Here is a 20,016-nt window from a genome sequence, read left to right as displayed (position 1 = left end):
CCTATGTTCTAAATTACAGAGGAGTGCTATGCATTAGAATCTGAATTCAATGAGGGCAACAGAAAGAAGACTAATTTCTTAGGGGTGTGAGGCAAAATATTATTCAGTCTATGCAGTCCATGAATTCTATGACTGTCTGTTCAGTCTATAAATTGCTGTTGTAGTTTGAAATCCTCCAAGAAATGCATAGAACAAAAATGAAAGGAGGTAGTGGCACTCATGGCCTATACAGAATGATTCCATTCATTAGCCTCTGAAACCATGTTAGGTTCATGTGCCTTCAATAAATGTTTGTTGAACTAAATTATAGCATAAACATCAGGAAGTCCAAAGGAAAAGCCTCCATGGAAAGGTTTCCATCCTTATGGAAACCTCGCAAGTTTTTATCATGAAAGTTGACTCTTGAAAAATGTAAATGATGCTCACCTAGAACTCAGCTTCCAAAATTAAGTAGCACATCTTTGAAAAATGTGTACTTCTTCTACATTGTTTATTTTAAGTGTTTGTTTTAAAATATTTATAGGGCTTACGAAAAAAATCTCATGAGTGTATATATGTGCCTATGTGGCATGTGTGTGCATGTGTGTGTAATTGCATATATACACAGTAAAGTATCTTGGTCAGGCTACATTTGCAATTCAGATATTCTGGCACATGACATTAGCACCTGCCTAGAGCCCCTTTGTGTGCTCTGAAGGCAACATGTGGTTTGAATTAAGCCATTTCCCCAAGTATCAGACCAGTAGTCCTGGCTTACAAAACTCGGTGTTATGTGCTAGAGAGACAGGGAAAGAGAAAGCCAGTCTTGAGCACTTCCTGCCTACCTGCAGTACACAGACAGGTAGGTAACTGAAATGTGGACCGGAAATACAGGGCCCTGCAATCTAATGAGGAGCTGGTTTTACTTCCACTTTATAAATTTCACTCTGATTTTGTTTCCAAGCTTATATTATCGGGGAGCATTTTTAAATTAGATTTTTATTTCTCAATAAAGAAAAAATAATGCATTTTAATACATTACCTGCATACATGATTCATAGTTTGATAAGTACACAGGTCCAGAAATGCATGTAGTAAAATTTATCTTAAATTTTATTTTCTGTCCTTTTTTATATATTAACCAACCTTTGATTCCTCAAGCTAGTCTCAGAAAACAGGAAAATAACATATTTCTGCAGCTGATGCAATAAGAAATACAAAATATGTTTATTTCTCTGAACCTAAAGATTATATACGCTTGAATCAAAAAGTATTTTTATAGTTCTCACTTTTAATGGTAATTGTTCCAGAATACATTACTGACTTCTGTGCCTCCATTGAAAGTAAACTGTTTGTCATTGAATCTTGTGGGACATTCAAGCTCATCATGGTCGGTGTGCCTTGAGAGTCTGCCCAACTCTCCAGGAGTTCTGGGCACAAGGCTATCCAGGTAGACTCGGAGATGTGCCTTCTCAGACCTACTTTTCTCCTGGATTAACTTGTCCTTAACCCTAATATGAAACCTCATGCACATTTAGGGACCCTAATCTGAAATCAGTAAGTGGCTGATTTCTGGGTTAATTGTAACAGTTCACCTGGCCTTTTCTCCTAGATCCTCAAAGCCTTCATCCTTTATTTCTTTATTTCCCAAATATTTCTCAAGGAGTCCAAATCCATAGACAGATGATAAATGGATTGGAAAGTTCTAGATTAATAAATTCATGTAAATTGATCTTTTTTTGAACAGATATAACATTTTTTAGAATTTTAGAATATATATATATTCTCTCTCACTATATATAGATGTAGAGGCAGGCATTAGATTATATACACTTGTAGAAGTATACAGATATATATAATATACTATATTATTCAGGTTATTGTATTTCTAATTATAAAAATACTAAAAAAGAGTTAGGAAAATAGAAATATAAATTCATCAGTTAATGACTCAAATCAGTATATATTGCTGGTATTTATTTCTAGATATTTTTCTTGATGCACAGATTTCAATTTTTCTTACTTAACTTTATTTCAGAAAATGCATGTTAATTTTATTGCCAAATGCATGACTGCACTGCACACCTGATTTGCTTGGTCATATGTCTAGTGTTGCTGTGATTATACACAGCAGTCTAGTGAAAATTTTGTCCCTAGCTCGCTTGCTTTCTTCTTTCTTTCTTTCTTTTATTTTTTTTATCCTCACCCAAGGACATTTTTTTATTTTTTGTTCAGACAGAGTGGGAGGGAGAGAGAGGAAGAGAGAGAGAGAGAGAGAGAGAGAGAGAGAGAGAGAGAGAGAGAGAGAGAGAAACATCTACATGAAAGGGACACATCGAGTGGCTGCCTCCCGCACAACCCAACCAGGGCTGGGGACAAACCACAACCGAGGTACATGCCTTTAGTGGGAACCGAACTTGGGCCTCTCTGGACCACAGGCCAATGCTCTAACCACTGAGCTAAACTGCCCAGGGCTCCTTCCTTCCTTCCTTCCTTCCTTCCTTCCTTCCTTCCTTCCTTCCTTCCTTTCTTTTCTCTCTCTCTCTCTCTCTCTCTCTCTCTCTCTCTCTCTCTCTCTCTCTTTCTTTTTTAATCCTCACCCAAGGATAATTTTCTATTTATCTTCTGATAGAGTGGGAGGGAGAGAGAGGGAGAAAAACATCAATGTGAAAGTGACACACCAACTGGCTCCCTCCCACACAACCCCAACCAGGGCCGGAGATGAACTGCAACCAAGGTAGATGCCCTTGACTGGAATAAACCCATAACTCTGGTCCACGGGCTGACGCTCCACTCCTGAGCCAAAACTGGCCAGGGCGCTCTTTCTTTAACTACTTTCTTAATACACATTTCTATGAGTCAATCAATATGTAAGAGTGCATACTTCCATATAATTTTTATTTATGTTTTAACATCTGAGAGATATATATGTATTCACGTATGTTTACATTAACTTACTATGTTAGTGATTCGACCCGCTTGCTTCTTATATTAGTATTTTCAACTGATCTTTTTGAAAACTGTGCTCAAATACTATTTTTAATTTATTAAAAAAAAAACAAAAACATGACAATGATTTCACCTATATGTGGAATCTAAAAAACAAAGTAAATGAGCAAGAACAGAAACAGACTCAAAGAGACAGAGTACATTTTGATGGTGGCCAGGTTGGAGGGCTGTTAGGTGAAAAACAGTGAAGGGATTAAGTACAAAGTGGTAGTTACAACATCATGGAGATGTAAAGTGCAGCATAGAGAATAGATTAAATAATGTGTTAATAACTATGTATGGTATCAAATGGGTACTGGAATTATCAGGGGATCACTTCATAAGTTATATAAATGTCTAATCAGTGGGTTGCACACCTGAAACTAATATAATATATGTCAACTGTAATTGGGGGGGAAAGTATTTAGAAAGAAAAACAAAACACAGCACTGAAAGTATTTTTGCTAAGTGTAAAAGAAGCAAAATCTCCTCACCCAGAACTTGAAGGGACTCTAAATGGTTTTCACTTTCTGTGATGTGTTGCTTACTGTAAGCTCAGAAAACCGGTGCTTCTCTGGTAACTAAATCCTTCAGGACATGACACCACCATGTGATTTCAGTAAAACATCAGAGAACACATTTCATGATGTGCTTGAATCCCTGCTTATTTAATTGGGACACTTGGAGTTTCAATTTGGTACAACAGTTGGTTTGTTAGTATTGAATTTTCCAAGGAGGGAAGTGTGTGAATATTTTACTTGTGGATTTCATATCCAGTTATTTGGCATATACATTTTTTTAAATATTCAATTTTGGATAATTGACAATAAAGAAAGAAAAATGTGAACCGTTTTAAAAAGTAGTTCCAGATGTTTGGTCGGAGGTTTGGTTTTATGATGTCTGCCCTTTTAATTTCTAGGCAATGGCTCAAGTCTGAAGACATTCAGAGAATCTCATTGCTTTTCTACAACAAAATACTGGAAAAAGAGGTAAGCTATGTTTTTCTTTAAAATCAATCATTTTTTTTCTGAAATTTTAGTTTTTCTTTCTGAAATTATACTCACATTTTTTGTTTGTTTGTTACATATGACATTTAAACTGACTCTAATTATATCCAAACTCTTCCTACCTTTTTCTGTAATTCTTCCATGCATTGATTGTTTTGTCATAGTTCTTGCAACCAAGCTTCATCTCTGGTTAGTTGTGATTCTCGGTGCTCCTGGTGGTAAATGATGTCTGGAACATGTCTGAGATTGGGAGCTCAGAGAAAGCAATGTGGTCTAAACAAATTCTTTCTGATAAATGTGCAGTGACTTTGCACCAATTATTTCGAATTTTTGACAAAAATGTGAGATTTACATTCAACATGTTTAGGAGAATTAGAAACCCCAAACTTTTAAGTTTTGTTGCATCTACATACTTTCACATTATGACTCATAAAATAAGAGCTATTTCAGACACATATAATAAGTTGACATTTAATTTTTACATGTCAAGTTTAATGTGGATTTGCTAAAATGAATTAAGTAATTATTACGGAAAGGACAACCATCCTAGGTCAGCTTTATTTTTACTTGCCTTTTGTTTTGTGTTGACCTAGAAAAGGAACAAATTAGAGGCAATTTTTTATTATCTAAACATACAATTATAGCCATAGATTGAACAAAAGCTACCATATTAAAATTCTGTTGTAGAAATTCAGTCCATTGTTTTATAAATACTGAATGGAAAATTTAAATATCAAAATTTCTTCCAAAATTTATCGGGGTTGGATTATACAGTTATACCCAAACTTTTCTGTTATTGGTAGTTAAGAAAATCAATTATCTGCTTCTAATTCAACATATTGACAACAGATGGTTTATCAGATTGATATGTCATACAATTTATTACTACTATTTTGACCATTTTATTCTTGAATAACTTGAACACATATTGGTGGTTACTTATTGTATAAATGGTAGAGTATTCCCTTCCTGATAGAAGTCTATCTTGTTTATTTTTTTTTATTTATTTATTTATTTATTTATTTATTTATTTATTTAATCCTCACCCGAGGACATTTTTCCACTTTTTGTTCAGGTAGAGTGGGAGGGAGAGAGAGGAACAGAGAGAGAGAGAGAGAAACATCAATGAGAAAGGGACACATCGAGTGGCTGCCACCCACACAGCCAACCAGGGTCGGGGACAAACTGCAACCAAGGTACGTGCCCTTAGCGGGAACTGAACCCGGGTCTCTCTGGACCACAGGCCGACGCTCTAACCGCTGAGCCAAACCGGCCAAGGCTATTAACACAACTCATATCTCTGCACAAAGCCCAGAAGGGGAAAGATAAGGATATAACTGAATGCATAGAATGTAATCACATTTCTCCAATTTTGCTAATGTGGCTCCTTTATAAACATGTAAATTACCCTGGCTATTAAGTCACAACATTCACCAAAAAATATCCTAGCAAATAGAATGTGATCGCTGTTTAAAAATGCTGCTTTTGCTGACGTTGCCCATGTCATATTTGCAGAGGCCAACTTTGAGGTGAGTTTTAGAGAGCACTGAGATTTAAACTTGTTTTTGTCCACCTATCCCCAGCATGCTCTTCAGCCCTGCAGGAGGAATACAAGGCAACAAGGAATAGAAGCATCAATTCACCACTCAGAGATCCAGCATCCCTCACTAAAACCCCAATGGCTGAAACCCAAGCAATGTACATTGTAACTCCCCATCATTTGGGGGACAGTCTGTGCAGATATAACTAATGCAACCTGCCAGTGTTGACAGGAAGTTCCAATAGCATTGCCACAGAAACTTTGTTTCCTTTCATTTTTTTATAAAACTCTCTTTTGAGAAGCAGTATAGTCTCAGCCCCAACATTGGCTGTCTTTTCCTGCATAACTCAGGCAGGGGCCACTCCAGGTGGGCAGCTACACTGGTCAGTGTACGGTCCTAGATGGCATGGAAAGCTGCGTGGCCACTGCTGACTGTGGTGGACAAATGGAAAGAATTCTGTCAGCCAGGCTCAGGGAGGCAAAAAAACGAACGTGGACCTAGACAAAGCCCGCAGGTCTTCTGTATCTTATAAATTTACTCACTGCCTCTAAGTGGCATTCAGATAAATAATAAAATAAAAAACTAAAACAAATAAATGAAGACATTGCAATTCCTTAGTAATTTTCAGAAGTAAAATAGTATGTGAAAAATTATTTGCTTTCCCCAAATAACTGGGCAACAGACCCACAAGGGAACTTGACACCCACACAGCTCACTCAGTTCACTGGTCCCTTCATTCACTCACTTTCTGGTCAGGTATAGCGATTCGGTTACCTTGAAATGGGTTTCTAAACAGTTCGACTTTTAACAGTCCTGTCTTTGGAAGTTACAGCTCATTTGGAGGGAGGACACACTCATTGCTGGTGATGAACAGCTGAACAGCCCTGTCCCTAGCTCTTTTGTGCCTGCCTACAGTTTCCGAGTGTGATGCACGAAATGGGTGGAAGTAGGCTGTTGGATGACTGCTTCAGCCCTTCTCTTACTGACCTGCCGTTCATGGTTTCCTCCTTCTCCCCTTAGTACCGAGCCACTGCACTGCCAGCGTTCAAGTATTACGTGACTTGTGCTTGTCTCATTTTCTTCTGCATCTTTATCGTGCAGATTCTCGTGTTACCAAAGTAAGTGCACGGGGTTCTCCACTGGGATTCTCACCTGCTGTACCTTCCCCCTGCCCCAGTTATACTTAAGGGTGTGAGAAGATGGTAACTTCTAAACAGAGGAGTTCTGTAACATGCCACAGTGGTGGTGGAACAGAGAACTCAGGGTCTGTGAAGTTGAGTGGTCTCATGTGTCATGTTTAGTTATAGAAACATTAGATTTTCAAGATGGACATTTTGATTCATGCTACAGGGTTTTTAAAAAATAAATGCAACCTTCTGCATTTGGTTTCCATATTACTCTGATACCAGTCTAAGAAATGTAGCCCAGTGAACTTTACTGAAAAGGGCAAAATTGCCAGATGTTGTTTCTGATATCCAAATAACATCAATGTATATTTAAGGGCAAAACCTGCTCTGGGCACACTTTGGGTTCATTCTGATTTCACGTTCTTCTCCATGACATCCATTCTCTGCTATCGTCTCTGATTGTTGTAGGTCATTGTCCCATTCTCCTCTCCCAGGACAGACCTGGAGTAGAGGAGAAACTGGGTGAGCTGAATTTCACACACTCACACTTTGGGGTGGACTCCTAGTTCCACCTATGGGTGAAAATCCAGTCATTCTGTGATTCCTAGGTTGTCTTTCTCTCTCACCTTCTTAATGAGTACAATGTAAGTCAACTGACTTTCTTTAACGAAACAGACTTTTGCTCATTCTACAGTCTAAAAGAAAAATAAAACTCTTGCCTTTCAATAATTGATATAGAAACAAATTTTAAGATAAATTTTCCTTCCCCTTATTATCTATCTTGCAAAGGCCAAAGCAATCATTTTTAACCTAGTATAATTTAGAGCATTTGCGTTTAATTTAAGGGGCACTGCCAGCATTTGTGGAAAACTGGAATTGCTAAGGCTGGGTTACATTTCGTCTCATGCAATGTAGAGAAAACTGGAAATAAATGGTCTGTCTTTCCTGCTGTAGTCCAAAGGATATTCTTCTGGGCACCGAGCCAATTCAGAGGCTTTATAGAAATATAACAAATCAAAGTATTATTCATATGTGTGCAAGCCAAAGCTATCTGACCCCTTTTAGAAAGGGTTCCCACTAAATTTCCCCTTGCCCCATAAATTAGCATTAAAATATGTGGGCCAGTTGAGCTCTTCCAAGACTTCAGTGAAATTTGCCAATGTCAACTCACTGGTTTTCCATTTTTATAAAGTTAACAAATTAAACTTCTCTTTAGTGCCAGGTCTGTGCCACATGGTGCAGGAGAGAGACAATTGTCCTAGGCACACACAAGGCTTATAGACTAAGCATTAAAAAGTTATATAGATGATACAAGTATTACCAAGGGAAGTGGACCCTTACTATTACTCTTACGTAGATATATCCCATTCACTTTTTCTATATCTTCCTATTGGATGAGTATTTTTATATTTTCTACACCACAAATAAGACAGTTTATCATCCACTGGAAGGAATGGGGAGAGAGGAAAGTGAGTTGGCATTTAAAAAGAAGACAGACTTCCGGGGACCAAGAACACTTCACAGCATTAACTTCTAAAAGAACATCAAGGAGATATTTGCTCTGTCTTTGCTTTTATTTTCTTGTCTCTTTGGTTGCACTGTTTATTTATGAGAATTCATAAATATGTTATTTGTTTATGGCAGTTCATTCTTTCGGGCATCATCACTAGTTAGTGTTGTGTTTTGCTGGAGCAACAAGTTAGGTTTCCAGCGTGAGCATTGTGAAATCTGCTGGTGGTCCCTCTTTGTGCTGGCAGTCAGAGAGCTCAGCGGGAGGCCTGCGGACTCCTCTAATAAAGAGAGTTGAGACCGGCATTGTGTTTGTTTTGGTTTTGTTTCTTTCTTTTTTTTATTTTTTTGTTTTTGTTTTTGTTTTTGTTTTTGTTTTTGTTTTTTGGTGAAGGAACTCACTGAATGATTCATTACAGGGAAAGGGTACATTAAAATTAGCCAAAGGAAGAAAGACGTAGGGAAGAGTCTAGCTGTGTCTTCCAGGGGTTCATGGAGGTTACTTTCTCTACGCCACTCTTTGTGGCAATACCCACCAACTACTGTCAACCGTGGAAGCTCAATTAATCCTTTGGTGTCTAGAACTTTAATCGAGGCTCAGCCACATACTGCCCACATGGCTGACTGTTGGTCTCGGGCTTTCTCCTGCTGTCAGGCTAATATCTTTAGTCTCCAGTCCCTTCAGAGGTTGGGAACAGCACCTCCTATACTGGCTCTAGATTGTATTGTATCGTATTATATTAGTTAATTTCTTTTATTTTTTTATGTTTTGTCCTCACATTGTTTTCTTCTTCTCTTTAAAAAATAATTGCTATGCCCAAATGTCCATCAATAGATGAGTGGATAAAAAAGCTGTGGTACATTTACACGATGGAATACTATGCAGCTGTAAGAAAGAGACATCTCTTATCCTTTGAGACGACATGGAGGGACCTGAAAAGTATTATGCTAAGTGAAATAAGCCAATCAGAGAAAGACAAATACCACATGATCTCACTTATTTGTGGAATGTAATGAATAAGGTGGGCTGATGAATGAAATAGACCCAGAGACATAGCAAGGAGTAAGGTTCAGACTGACAAACCTCACAGTAGGAGGGCAGGGGGGATGGATGAGAGATGAACCAAACAACTTATATGCATGTGTGCATAACCAATGGACATAGACAACAATGCTAGGGGGGTGGGAGGGAGAATGGGGAGGAGGGTGTCTAGGGGGGAAAAAAAAGAAACATCTGTAACAAAAATAAATTAATACAAATTGGAAAAAATTCTTCCTATAAAATACTTCAAACATATAAAAAATATAGAGCACAATATAACAAACATGCATGTGTACAAAATCCATATTTCACAAATGTTAATCGAGTGTTATATTTGCTATAGATATATTTCTATGCTCTTGGGGCTATTGTTGTTTGAGTATGCTTTCTATAAACAGCATCTATGTTTATTTTGTTTTTAAATGGATTCAATCTGATATCTTTCTCTATATAAATTTTATTTATATTTTGATTTTTTTATTGATGTATCTGGACCCTCTTTACCCTCTTATGTTTTATGTAACTTGCTTTTCCTTTGTTCTCTTCCCTTTTCTAACTTCTTTCTAAAGGATTGATGATATATTTTTTCTTTTACTAGTTAAAAGATTTTATTCAAGAGCTCAATTCCAATTTCACAGTAATAAAATGCCTGGGAGTATGGCAATTATTATAATATATAATATAATATAATACTCCACATGTTTTTCTTTTAATGATTGCCATTAAAATTTTAACAGATATTCTTCATTTAATGAATTCTCAAATTAATTACATATCTCTTATATAATTATTTCTCAGCATTTTGGTTCCAGATGGTAATTATAGTCAATATTTATTTTGATGTACCCATATTGTTTACCAATTTCTTTGCTCATCAGTGCTTTTTAACATTATTCCTTTCTTTATTTTTTTTCTTACTGATGTATACCATTTATTAGTTCTTTTATTGAGGGTCTGTGAGTAGCAACATCTCCTACTTTTTGTTTGTATTAAAATATCTTCATCTGCTTTATTTCACACTTGTTCTTGAGTAAAAGTTTAACTGGATATAAAGTCCTAGATTAGCTCTTATTTTCTCTTAATATTATGATGATATTATAACTTTGCAGTTCAGCTTCTATTGTTGCTAATGAAATATCTTCTACAGATCTTTTTACATTTCTTGTTAGATTATCTGTCTTCTCTTCTTCTCTAGGTGCTTTTCTTTCTTTGCTAGATTTTCAGTATATTGTTTCTAGATATGTATTTATTTTTATTTACCTAAGTGACTAGGTGTAATTCTTTTTTCAGTTTGAGGATTCATATATTTGTTCCATTCTTAACAATTCCGTGCTTTCATTGCCTTACATATTGCTTTTCCTAGCGTTAATCTTTTTTCCTGGACTCTTATTAGTAGTATACAGTGTTGTTCTGTCTCTGTTCCAGGTCATATAGTTTTTCCTCAAAGTTCTACTTATTCATTTCTTTGTACATCATTCTGATGAATACTTCATCCATATTGAGTTTGTAATTTCAATAATTACTTTCTTATATCTAAGAAGTTTATTTGGTTCTTTCTAAAATATGAATTTTTTATAATGATGTATTTTGCCTATGGACACCCATGAAAATAAGTTACTCTCTGTGTACCTTGATGCAGCAGATGAGAATCTTAGGGAAAAGAAAAAAGGAAAAGGAAGGAAGGAAAGGGAAGGGAAGGAAGGAAAAGAAAAGATAAAAAGAAAGAAGTAAAATAATTCTCACAATCCAAGATACACAAACAATATAGCTTTTACTGACATGAATAATATACAGCTTTGGGTCAGGTCATCTGAGAGTAAGGAAATGCCTCACAATTAGTAGCTTGAATGTAGGATAGTGGATTAGTTATTTCCCCATAGTCAAAGTCCAGAGATGGGGGTGGCACTCTGTCCATCAGATTCCTTGGCTCCCTCCAGCACACCACTCATCTTTCCCTAGACTTTGCTCCCCATCTTCATATTCTAAGATAGCCACATTCAATTTCTGACCAATAGGATGAAGGAAAAGACCCAGAAGCAGAGGGCAAAAGACATTTATAACTTCCATCTCTTGGGGAAACCTCTCAGAAGCTACCTCATGACACTGTGGTTTATAACCCAAGTCTGAGATCTTAGTCACATGCTCAAACCTAGCTGCAAGGAGGCTGGAATATGTAGCCTTTAGTCTGTGTAACAGAGTTTTTATCTAAAAATGCTGACCTTAAAAAAAATGGAATTCATGTATTCTTTTCAGAAACAAAAACTGATTTTTGTTGTAGTTAGTTGTATGTCACTGGTACAGTAAGATTTGAATAATAGCAGTCAAAAGGGAGCTGAGCATGTTTTCTCTCAATGAAACAGATCAGCATACCTTTACTTTGTACCTGGGGTATATTCTGAGCATTTGTAATAAAAATAGAAATTCATACATGTACTTCATCAATCGTTTCTGGAATCATTCAGCAGCTGTTTATTGAGCTACATTATACCAAGCATGGTTAGAGATGCTGAGAAACAAAAGTAACCCCCAAAAGCCCCATTGTCTTGTAACTTAGATTCTATCAGGTGACACAACAGTAATGTTATAAACAATTGCATATATGATAATTTAATGGTGCTAAGCTTTTGGAAAAATAAAACAGAGCAGGACACCAGAGTGATGGAAGGTAGTATTTCCGAAGAGGGTTGTATAGGAAGGCAACACTGATAATGTGATGCTGAAGCAGAAGTATGAATGAATTGAAAATATTGTGGACAGATGGCAGGAGAACATTCTAGATGATGGGAGTCATAAGTGTGTTCACGGACCAGCAAGGAAACAGGGTGGCAGAGGCAGAGTGAGTCAGGAGAGAGCACTGGAACACGGGATCAGAGGAGCAGTGTGAGAGAGAGGCCATGTCGGCCCTCGGAAGCTACTGGAAGAACATAGACTTCTTGCTGAGTGAGATGGGAAGCCCTGGAGATTCTCAGCTGAGGACATGATCTGGTTATACTTAAAAGTATTATTCTTGCTTCTCCGGAGGAGGGTGGGGGTGGAAACAGGAAGGCCAGGTAAGATGATGATTTGTCTAAAGGAGCAGTAGAGGTGGTACACAGGACTTGCTACTGGATGGGATGATGGGATATAAATAGTAAGAGAAAGTTAAGTTCTGTGGAGTTTATTTTGGGGGGAATGAGGGTGGTTGGCCCAGACAACTGGGGAAAATGAGGTACCGTTCTCATAATTCTTGCTAAATACCATGTAACAGTGTGCACAGGGCCTTGGTAAGGGATCCGCATCACCACCTGGGGAGAAGTGAGGGCCCAGAGGGAAAAGGGCATGACAGTCGTCACACTGAATGGACTCCAGAGAAAGGCCTTGTTAATTTTCCATTGAAATGGTTTATGACTAAAATAACTTTTAGACTTTTGGGGGGCAGGTATGTCCCTGCTGGTTTCTTTCTCAGCAAATGTGCTTCCTCGTCCCTGTCAGGACCATTTTTAAGCAGTAAACTGACTGGGGAAAAGCAGAAAGGAGAGTGGATCTGGTCCCGAATCAGCCTTGTCCGTTTGCTGTAACAATACACGTGATTAAAGTGTTAAAGTCGAAAATCCTTACCAAAAAATGTGATTTTTCTTGCCTTGTGACAGGGAGGAGTCAACTTTGCTTTCCAGTAAGTACATAAGTCAGTTATGCGTGTGTGTTAAAAAGAAACAGCTTTGCAACCAGAATGTTAATTAAAATTGATTATGTTACATAAACATCATGTAAGCTTAATGGGCCCGAACATGTTTTTGATAGAAGAGACAGGAAAAATGGTTATAATTAAGAGCTTTGGACCAATCATTACTTTGCCTGGTGGTATTTTATTCTTTGAGATGAGGGGTACATCCATCTGAATAAGAGGGCCCGTGCACCATGGACTGGAGCCCTGGACAGCCTCAGGTCGAGCACATCATCGAGAGTTTGAGCCACCCTGGGTCTGAATCTCAGGTTGTGACATCATGTTCTAAATACAAGATTATATCATCTACAAATAGAGGTAGTTTTACATATTTGTTTCCAGTCTAATGACTTTGTTTCATGCTCCTGACTCATTTCCCTGGCTCGCTCCTCCAGGATAGTGTTCAATAGAAGTAACCACAGCATACAGATATTCTTGGAACATTGACCGAACTATCACATGTACTATGCCATAAAAGCATCTCAAAGAATTGGAAAATATTTTTATTGTTTCAGTCTTTATTAATAAATATCTTCAAGATTTATTTTGATTTTTTCACTGTTAAATTATATGCTTTTGAATAAGCTAGTCAAATAAGAAATCACAAGAGAAATTAGAAAGTGTTTTGTATATCAAAATATAACATCAAAATTTGTGGGATGTACCTTAAAATGCTTATTCAGAGAAGAATTTGTAACTTTCAAATGCTTATATTAGAAAATGAGATGGTTAAAATGAAAAGTCTCAGTTTTCAATTTGAGAAGCCAGGAAAAGGTGAGCAAATCAAGAAAGTAAAAGGGAATAAATACTAAAGAAGGAAGAAAAATAATAATAAAATAGAAACCAACCAATACAAAAAAATAGTAAAGCCAGAAGTTAATGTTTTGAAAAAGTTTAATTATTTCTAAACCATTAGCAAAACTGATTAAGAAAGAAAAAGGGATAATCACAAAGCACCCAAACTAATAATATAAGGAATAAAGGGGGATCCAGTATAGATCTTACAGATATGAATAGGATAAATATGGAATGGTATAAATTACTCAAGGCCAAGATTTACAACTTAGATGAAATGAAAAAATTCATTGAAAAGGCAGCCTATCAAATCTGATGTATTATAGAATAGAAAATTTAAATGGGTATGTATATATTAAATTTAATAAATTTTTTTTTTAATATTCACACAAAGAAAACCTTATACCCAGATGACTTCTGTGTGAATTCTACCAAATATTTTAAGAAAATAAGTCAGAAGGAACTGGTCAGATAAACAAATTTCATAATTGTAAATGGATAAAAATGTCCTATTCCTGGAAAAAAGCCTAAAGGTTGAGGCTACAAATCAAAGGCCACACTTCTGTAATATGCATAGGAGATCAACCTAAAATTAAAAGAGAAAATTTGGAAATAAAGATGAAAAATAGCTTATAGAAAAAAAGAAAGCTGCAATAATATAAATTTCTGACAATACAGAATTCAAATGAAAGGCATGAAAAAAAACCTAATCTGGTATAGTCACCAAGAAAGCTTAACAATCATAGATCTTTGTGTACTCCAGCATGTCTTTAAGGTAAATAAAGAGGAACTATTAAAATATTCAGATGTATTGACAAATTCACAATCCTATTTAAAAATCTTAATATATTCTAAAATTGACAGACCAAATTGAGTCAATAAGTCAGCCCATTGGTGATTTGACTAACTCTTCAGGCCCTCTGAATAGATTTATTCTGAGAACATGCTTTGTTTCCAGAAAGGAAAGAAAATACATATAATTTTCAGAAAACTATAAACCATCATTGAAGTTGAGCACATTTATCACAGCCCAGAAGAAAAATAAATTTTCAAAGTATAAATAATAACCACAATCTCTGATCAAATCTGTTGAAATTAGAAATAACAGGAACAAACAAAAAATAATCTCTTTGTAGAATTTATAAATTAGACTTCTGAATTACTCTTGTATTAAAAGGAAATGGAAATTGAAATTATAGGCCTTTTAGAAAAGAATGACAATGAGTAGCTATAAATCAAAGCTATAGGATTTGGCTAAAGCAGTAATTATAGGAATATTTATGTGCTTAAATACAATTATTAGAATACACAAAAGATTAGTAATAAATGACAATCAAGGAACAGAACAATTTAAATTTAAATAAAGAAGGATTTTGTTTTGTTTTGTTAATCCTCACCAGAGGATATTTTTTTCCTTTGATTTTTAGAGCGAATAGAAGGGAGGGGGGGAGAGGGAGAGAGAAACATTGATGTGAGAGAGACACATGGATTGTTTGCCTCCCACATGCATCCAAACCAGGGCTGGGGGTCAAACCAGCAACCCAGGTACATGCCCTTGACCAGGAATTGAACCAAGACCCTCACCATATCACTTAATAGAAATATAGCTTTAGGCAAGTCTCTCAACTTCTCTGGGTTTCAGTTTCTCTTTGGTAAAATGAGGTGATAACTGCTATCCAGGATTTTTGTGGGGAATAAATGAACTATACATATTAAGTCCCGAGAAGAGTGCTTGGCATGTAGTAAATGCTCTATGGATGTTAGCTTGCAGCATTGTATCAGCATATCATCACCGTCACCTCATCAGTTGGTTTTACAGTTGAAATTTACCAAATCTTCAATTAGAGATTACTCAATTGTTATTTAAATAGTTTCAGACCTAAGAAGAAGAAATAATCTTTCTGAACTCAACCTTATGAGGCTGGCATTATCTTGATATTCAAAAGGAATAAGGTGAACATAGAGTCAAACAAAACCCATCAGAGCTTATTTTAGAAGAATAAAATGGGTGAGAAAGATGGCAAGCAAAAGTGCAGCAGATGAGTTACTGTGTCCGTCTTCAGTCACAGGGATAACAAGAGCCCTCCATACCTCTGAGATAGGGTCTGCCTCATACTGCACTCCCTCCACACTGTCTGGCTAAGCAGGAGGCTCTGAGCATTGTGTGTTGGGGAGATGATGAGGCTGGAGCAAGTGGCAGTAGCCAGGGCCTCTGTGGCCTCTGACCAGGGTCTAAGGACTGGAGTGATGCCTTAAGAAAGGATGTTCTAGAGAACGCATGCTTATCTCTACTAGACTGTAAGCAGCTAAAAATATGGGTGACATCTTACTCATATTTGTATCATTACAGCCTAATATAGACCTGGCGCATGAGATGAGTCAACAATATAGGTGCATTGGTGTATAAACACCCTCCAAGCAGAGACTGATTGTTACTCATAAAATGAGAACAAATGTTATTATCTGGCCAGGTATTTGAAAGCACTGTGAATCATGTCCAGGACATAACTCAGTGCCCAAAACATCACTGAGTCAGACCAAATATTGGTTTGAAATCAAGTTTTTGTAGATCTTGCTTGCTGTGTGATCCTCTCTCATAATAGAGTAGGAATCTGAGAGTGTGTATTACCTGGAACCTTCCCATCATGATAGCATTGGGGAGTTACTCAGTTCACCGATTACTTGCTTTGCTTCCCTCCCTATGGGGCTCACAGATGCTCACTTACAGGTAGTTTGAGCTGGTTGCTGACTTGCATCTGGATCTTTCATTCCATCTATTGACATCTGGGTGTTTCTGTTCTTCTCAGCATCTTCTCTCTCTTCAGTATCTCTAGCCAGTGTCATCAGCACAAGGCTCATAATGTTCTCAGACACACCTGACCTCTCCTTGGATGTCCCATTTGAATGTCATCTTTGATTATTCATTGTGGTTCAGCTCTTTTGATACACCCAAAACCTTTCTATCCTTAGATTAAATGAAGTCTTAAGAGGCTTTCATTTTTAGTTATTTAAAGGACCTCTCAGAAATGCATACAATTCTCATAAATACTTGTAAGCTATCGGTAGCACAATCCGTAACTTACCAGGCATATTTTTCACATGATCATAGAATGCTTGCATGTTAATTGACTTGTGCATGGCCTGTGAAACCTTGGGGGAACCTTGGCAAACATTTAGATGCATTTCTATCGAAGGAAGTTGAATCTGTTTGGATTGTAGTGGGGAGGGAAGGCAGTGTTTCCTAAGTGAGCAGGAGTAAGGATGGGCCATGAGGTCTTGGAGGACATCAAATGAGGCTGCTCCGGAGGCAGAGCGTCACCAACAGGGAAGTGGACACTGAGATGGAAAGTGCTGGTTGCACAGACGAGTCCTAAAAGATTATGTTTCTTTAATAAAGAACGTTGTTTATAGGGCAATTTTAATGAATCATCATACCAAGTCAATCAGACACAACTGTGGACACAATTTTCTATGGGCATGTATTTGATTTTGTTTTACCCTCATTTTTATTTCTCTAAAAATTAGTGAGGATTGAAGTCCTCATTTAATAAAGTACTAATTAAGCTGAAAATACAACTGAGGGCTTTCCAGGGTAATAGAAACTCTCCCCACACTAACTCATTGCTTTTTGTTTCCTGGTAGAACATCCATTCTCGGGATCTCCTTTGGAGCTGCGTTCCTTCTGCTTGCCTTTATCCTTTTCGTCTGCTTTGCTGGACAGCTTCTGGTAGGTATTTCAAATATGGAACTTCTTTGAAAACTGTGCTCATTGAATGAAAACTGAGTTCTTACTTAAAACAGGGAGCTTGCTGACTTACCTTCTCAAGAGATACATCCCAGTAAAGAAACATTTGTCCTTCATGTCAACTGCCCAGAATACAAGCTGAGGGAGCTCATGCACAACCAAGAAATCAATTTGAAGATTGTTTGAAAAGTTGGGTGTCACATCATAAAATTATGGTTAGGTCTGTTTGTTTCTGTCAACAGTTTTTATCATCTCCTCTACATTTTCAGAATATTTATAACTGCCACTACAAGTATAATAGGAGGCTTTTAGTGTATTAAAATTCAAACCAAATATATCTTTTCAGTCTACTTTCCAGATATAAACTCTTGGAACATCAAAATAGCAAATGTAAAAATATATATATTTTTTAGTGTTTTAATTTAAACCAATTTTTGTAAGTTCTTGTGGTTTAGATGCCATTTCTGGATATAAGAAGTAGATCTACATGTATGCTTCAGTCTAAAGCAGTGAGAGCATCGTAAAAAGGCCGGCAATGGGATAGAAGTCACAAACGAGAGTTGATGTTTCCTTTTGTTCACTGGCAATGAGTTGAAAGAGGAGAGGCCATGCGGAGCTAGGTATTGAGCAGAGTTCATGGACATCCTCTATGGAGACACTCCCATGATTTTTGTTTACCAAAAATTTAATATTACAAATAGTTTGTTATACAAAATAAGTAGAAATACTCTTTAAAAATATCTGTCAAATGAATGCATTTTATGTGAAGTCTGAGGTTAAGGAAATTTCATATTTTTCAGATTTATGAAGTCATGATTTCTCCTCCCAATTAGACTTTTACAAGCCCATGTAGGAAGCAGACCTCGAGTTTTCAGGGGTTCTGATCACTTCAGGGTTGTGCTACACCCATGGGATACACCATGGCTTCTAGGAGAGCACTTTTCCCTTTCTGCATGGTCTTATACTTTTCATCTATTTCTTCATTGTAATGTCATTTTGCTTTTAACAAACATGCTATTACTGCCAGCAACATTGGTTCAGTGACAGAATGGCCTCTTATGGCTCTGGAAAGCAGTGGTTCTGGAGCCCCGAGCATCCATTGCATTCTAGTCGGTGTTGAAATCTTTTGTCCTGAAAGGGCTAAGATTCCAAAGCATGTCTCTGCATCTACTCCTCTGCCTTGGACCTTTGCAAACTTTTGTGGGTTCTGTTTGCTATACCATAGTTCAGGTTATTTAAATTGGATTGGAAATTCTTCCACAAGTGGGGCCATGGTTTCTGATTTCCTGGGATACACATGGCATCTCTTAAAAATCCCCTGAAGAAACCATAGGTTATAGAGAAGGGAAGACTGGGTAAATATCAACCCAAGGGAATCCTTGTCCAGTTCTAAAATGCTTAGTATACAAAGAACATGATGCCCATGTTCAGATTTTCCCTGGGTAGAAAGCACTTAGGTCCATCCTGCGTCTTCCCGCCCCCCAGAAGGACTCCGAAGCCCATTTCTCAGGTTTTTGGAACAGGAACTATCATTTGTTCTGTTGGAAATTCAAACTTCATTTGAAAGCAGCTTATATCATTGCGCCTAAGTAGCCATAGTTCTCATTTTCTAGTCCAAGGAATCCAGTCATGGGGTTGGGATCATAGAGTATATTTAGGGTTCAAAGTTGACCTTTTTCTGCCCACTAAGTTTCTGTAGAAAAGGAACACAGAACCCCAGCTGGTTTGGCTCAGTGGATAGAGCATCAGCCTGCCAGCCAAGGGGTCACAGGTTTGATTCCGGTCAAGAGCACGTACCTCGGTTTGGGTTCCATCCCTGCCCTGGTCGGGGTCATGCGGAAGGCAACCAGTCATTGTGTCCCTCTCACGCCAATGCTTCCCTATCTCTTTCCCTCTCTCTCCCTTCCCATTATTCTATCTGAAAATCAATAGGAAAATATCCTCAGGTGAGTGTTAAAAGGAAAGAAAAGAAACACAGAGCTGGAGGCTGGAAAATGAATCTGCAGAGCACCGTTGCTGCCTGTGTGAGAACGCTCTGCTCTCCTGTAGGGTCTCCTCCCTCAACCTCAGTATAACCCAACCTCGCCGTGAAACCTTCCATGGCTCCAGATGCCTCCTATACCCAACCCATGGTCCTTCAAGGTGCCTGAGATCCTGCTTGCACAGTGCCTGGTTCCTCCAATAGGGGCTTTTCAAGACCCTGACACCCCCACACCAGATGCTCGGGACTTCTTTTTAATTCTTTGTTGTCTCAAAGAAAAATTTCAAGACTGCAGTTGAATTGGTGTCCGCCTCCTCAACCCTATATATTGGCAAAATGGTCAGGAAGATTAGACTTAAACACAGCTTGGTCTTTCTAAACTTGAGTCAAGAGGATCCATGAATAAGTCTCCCCCTAGTGGCCAGCTGGAATCTTTGACCCAGATGTAATCCTGGTAAAATTGAAGAAGGAATTCTTCTCATCCAATAAGTTCTATTTTAGTAGTTTGGCAATTCTGTAAATATCATTTTACCTGTCAACATCAGACATATTAATGCACAGCCAGTCTTAGAAGGCTTTAAGTATGCTTTCTATACTAG

General features: G+C 37.4%; 1 protein-coding gene across 1 annotated transcript in view; it reads left to right on the top strand.

The window, feature by feature from the left end:
• The window catches only part of ADCY2 (adenylate cyclase 2), a 358,147-nt gene that overhangs the window by 283,571 nt on the left and 54,560 nt on the right, over positions 1-20,016 (top strand). The window contains exons 13-15 of the mRNA XM_036280720.1: positions 3,887-3,956; positions 6,536-6,633; positions 17,334-17,418. Coding sequence (XP_036136613.1) covers positions 3,887-3,956; positions 6,536-6,633; positions 17,334-17,418 — 253 coding nt within the window. The remainder of the gene's footprint in view (positions 1-3,886; positions 3,957-6,535; positions 6,634-17,333; positions 17,419-20,016) is intronic.

This window comes from Molossus molossus, unplaced genomic scaffold (assembly GCF_014108415.1).
Source record: "Molossus molossus isolate mMolMol1 unplaced genomic scaffold, mMolMol1.p scaffold_m16_p_3, whole genome shotgun sequence".
In the NCBI taxonomy this organism is placed as follows: Eukaryota; Metazoa; Chordata; class Mammalia; order Chiroptera; family Molossidae; genus Molossus; species Molossus molossus.
Note: the sequence above shows the minus strand (reverse complement) of the source record. Positions and strands in the feature narration are given on the sequence as shown.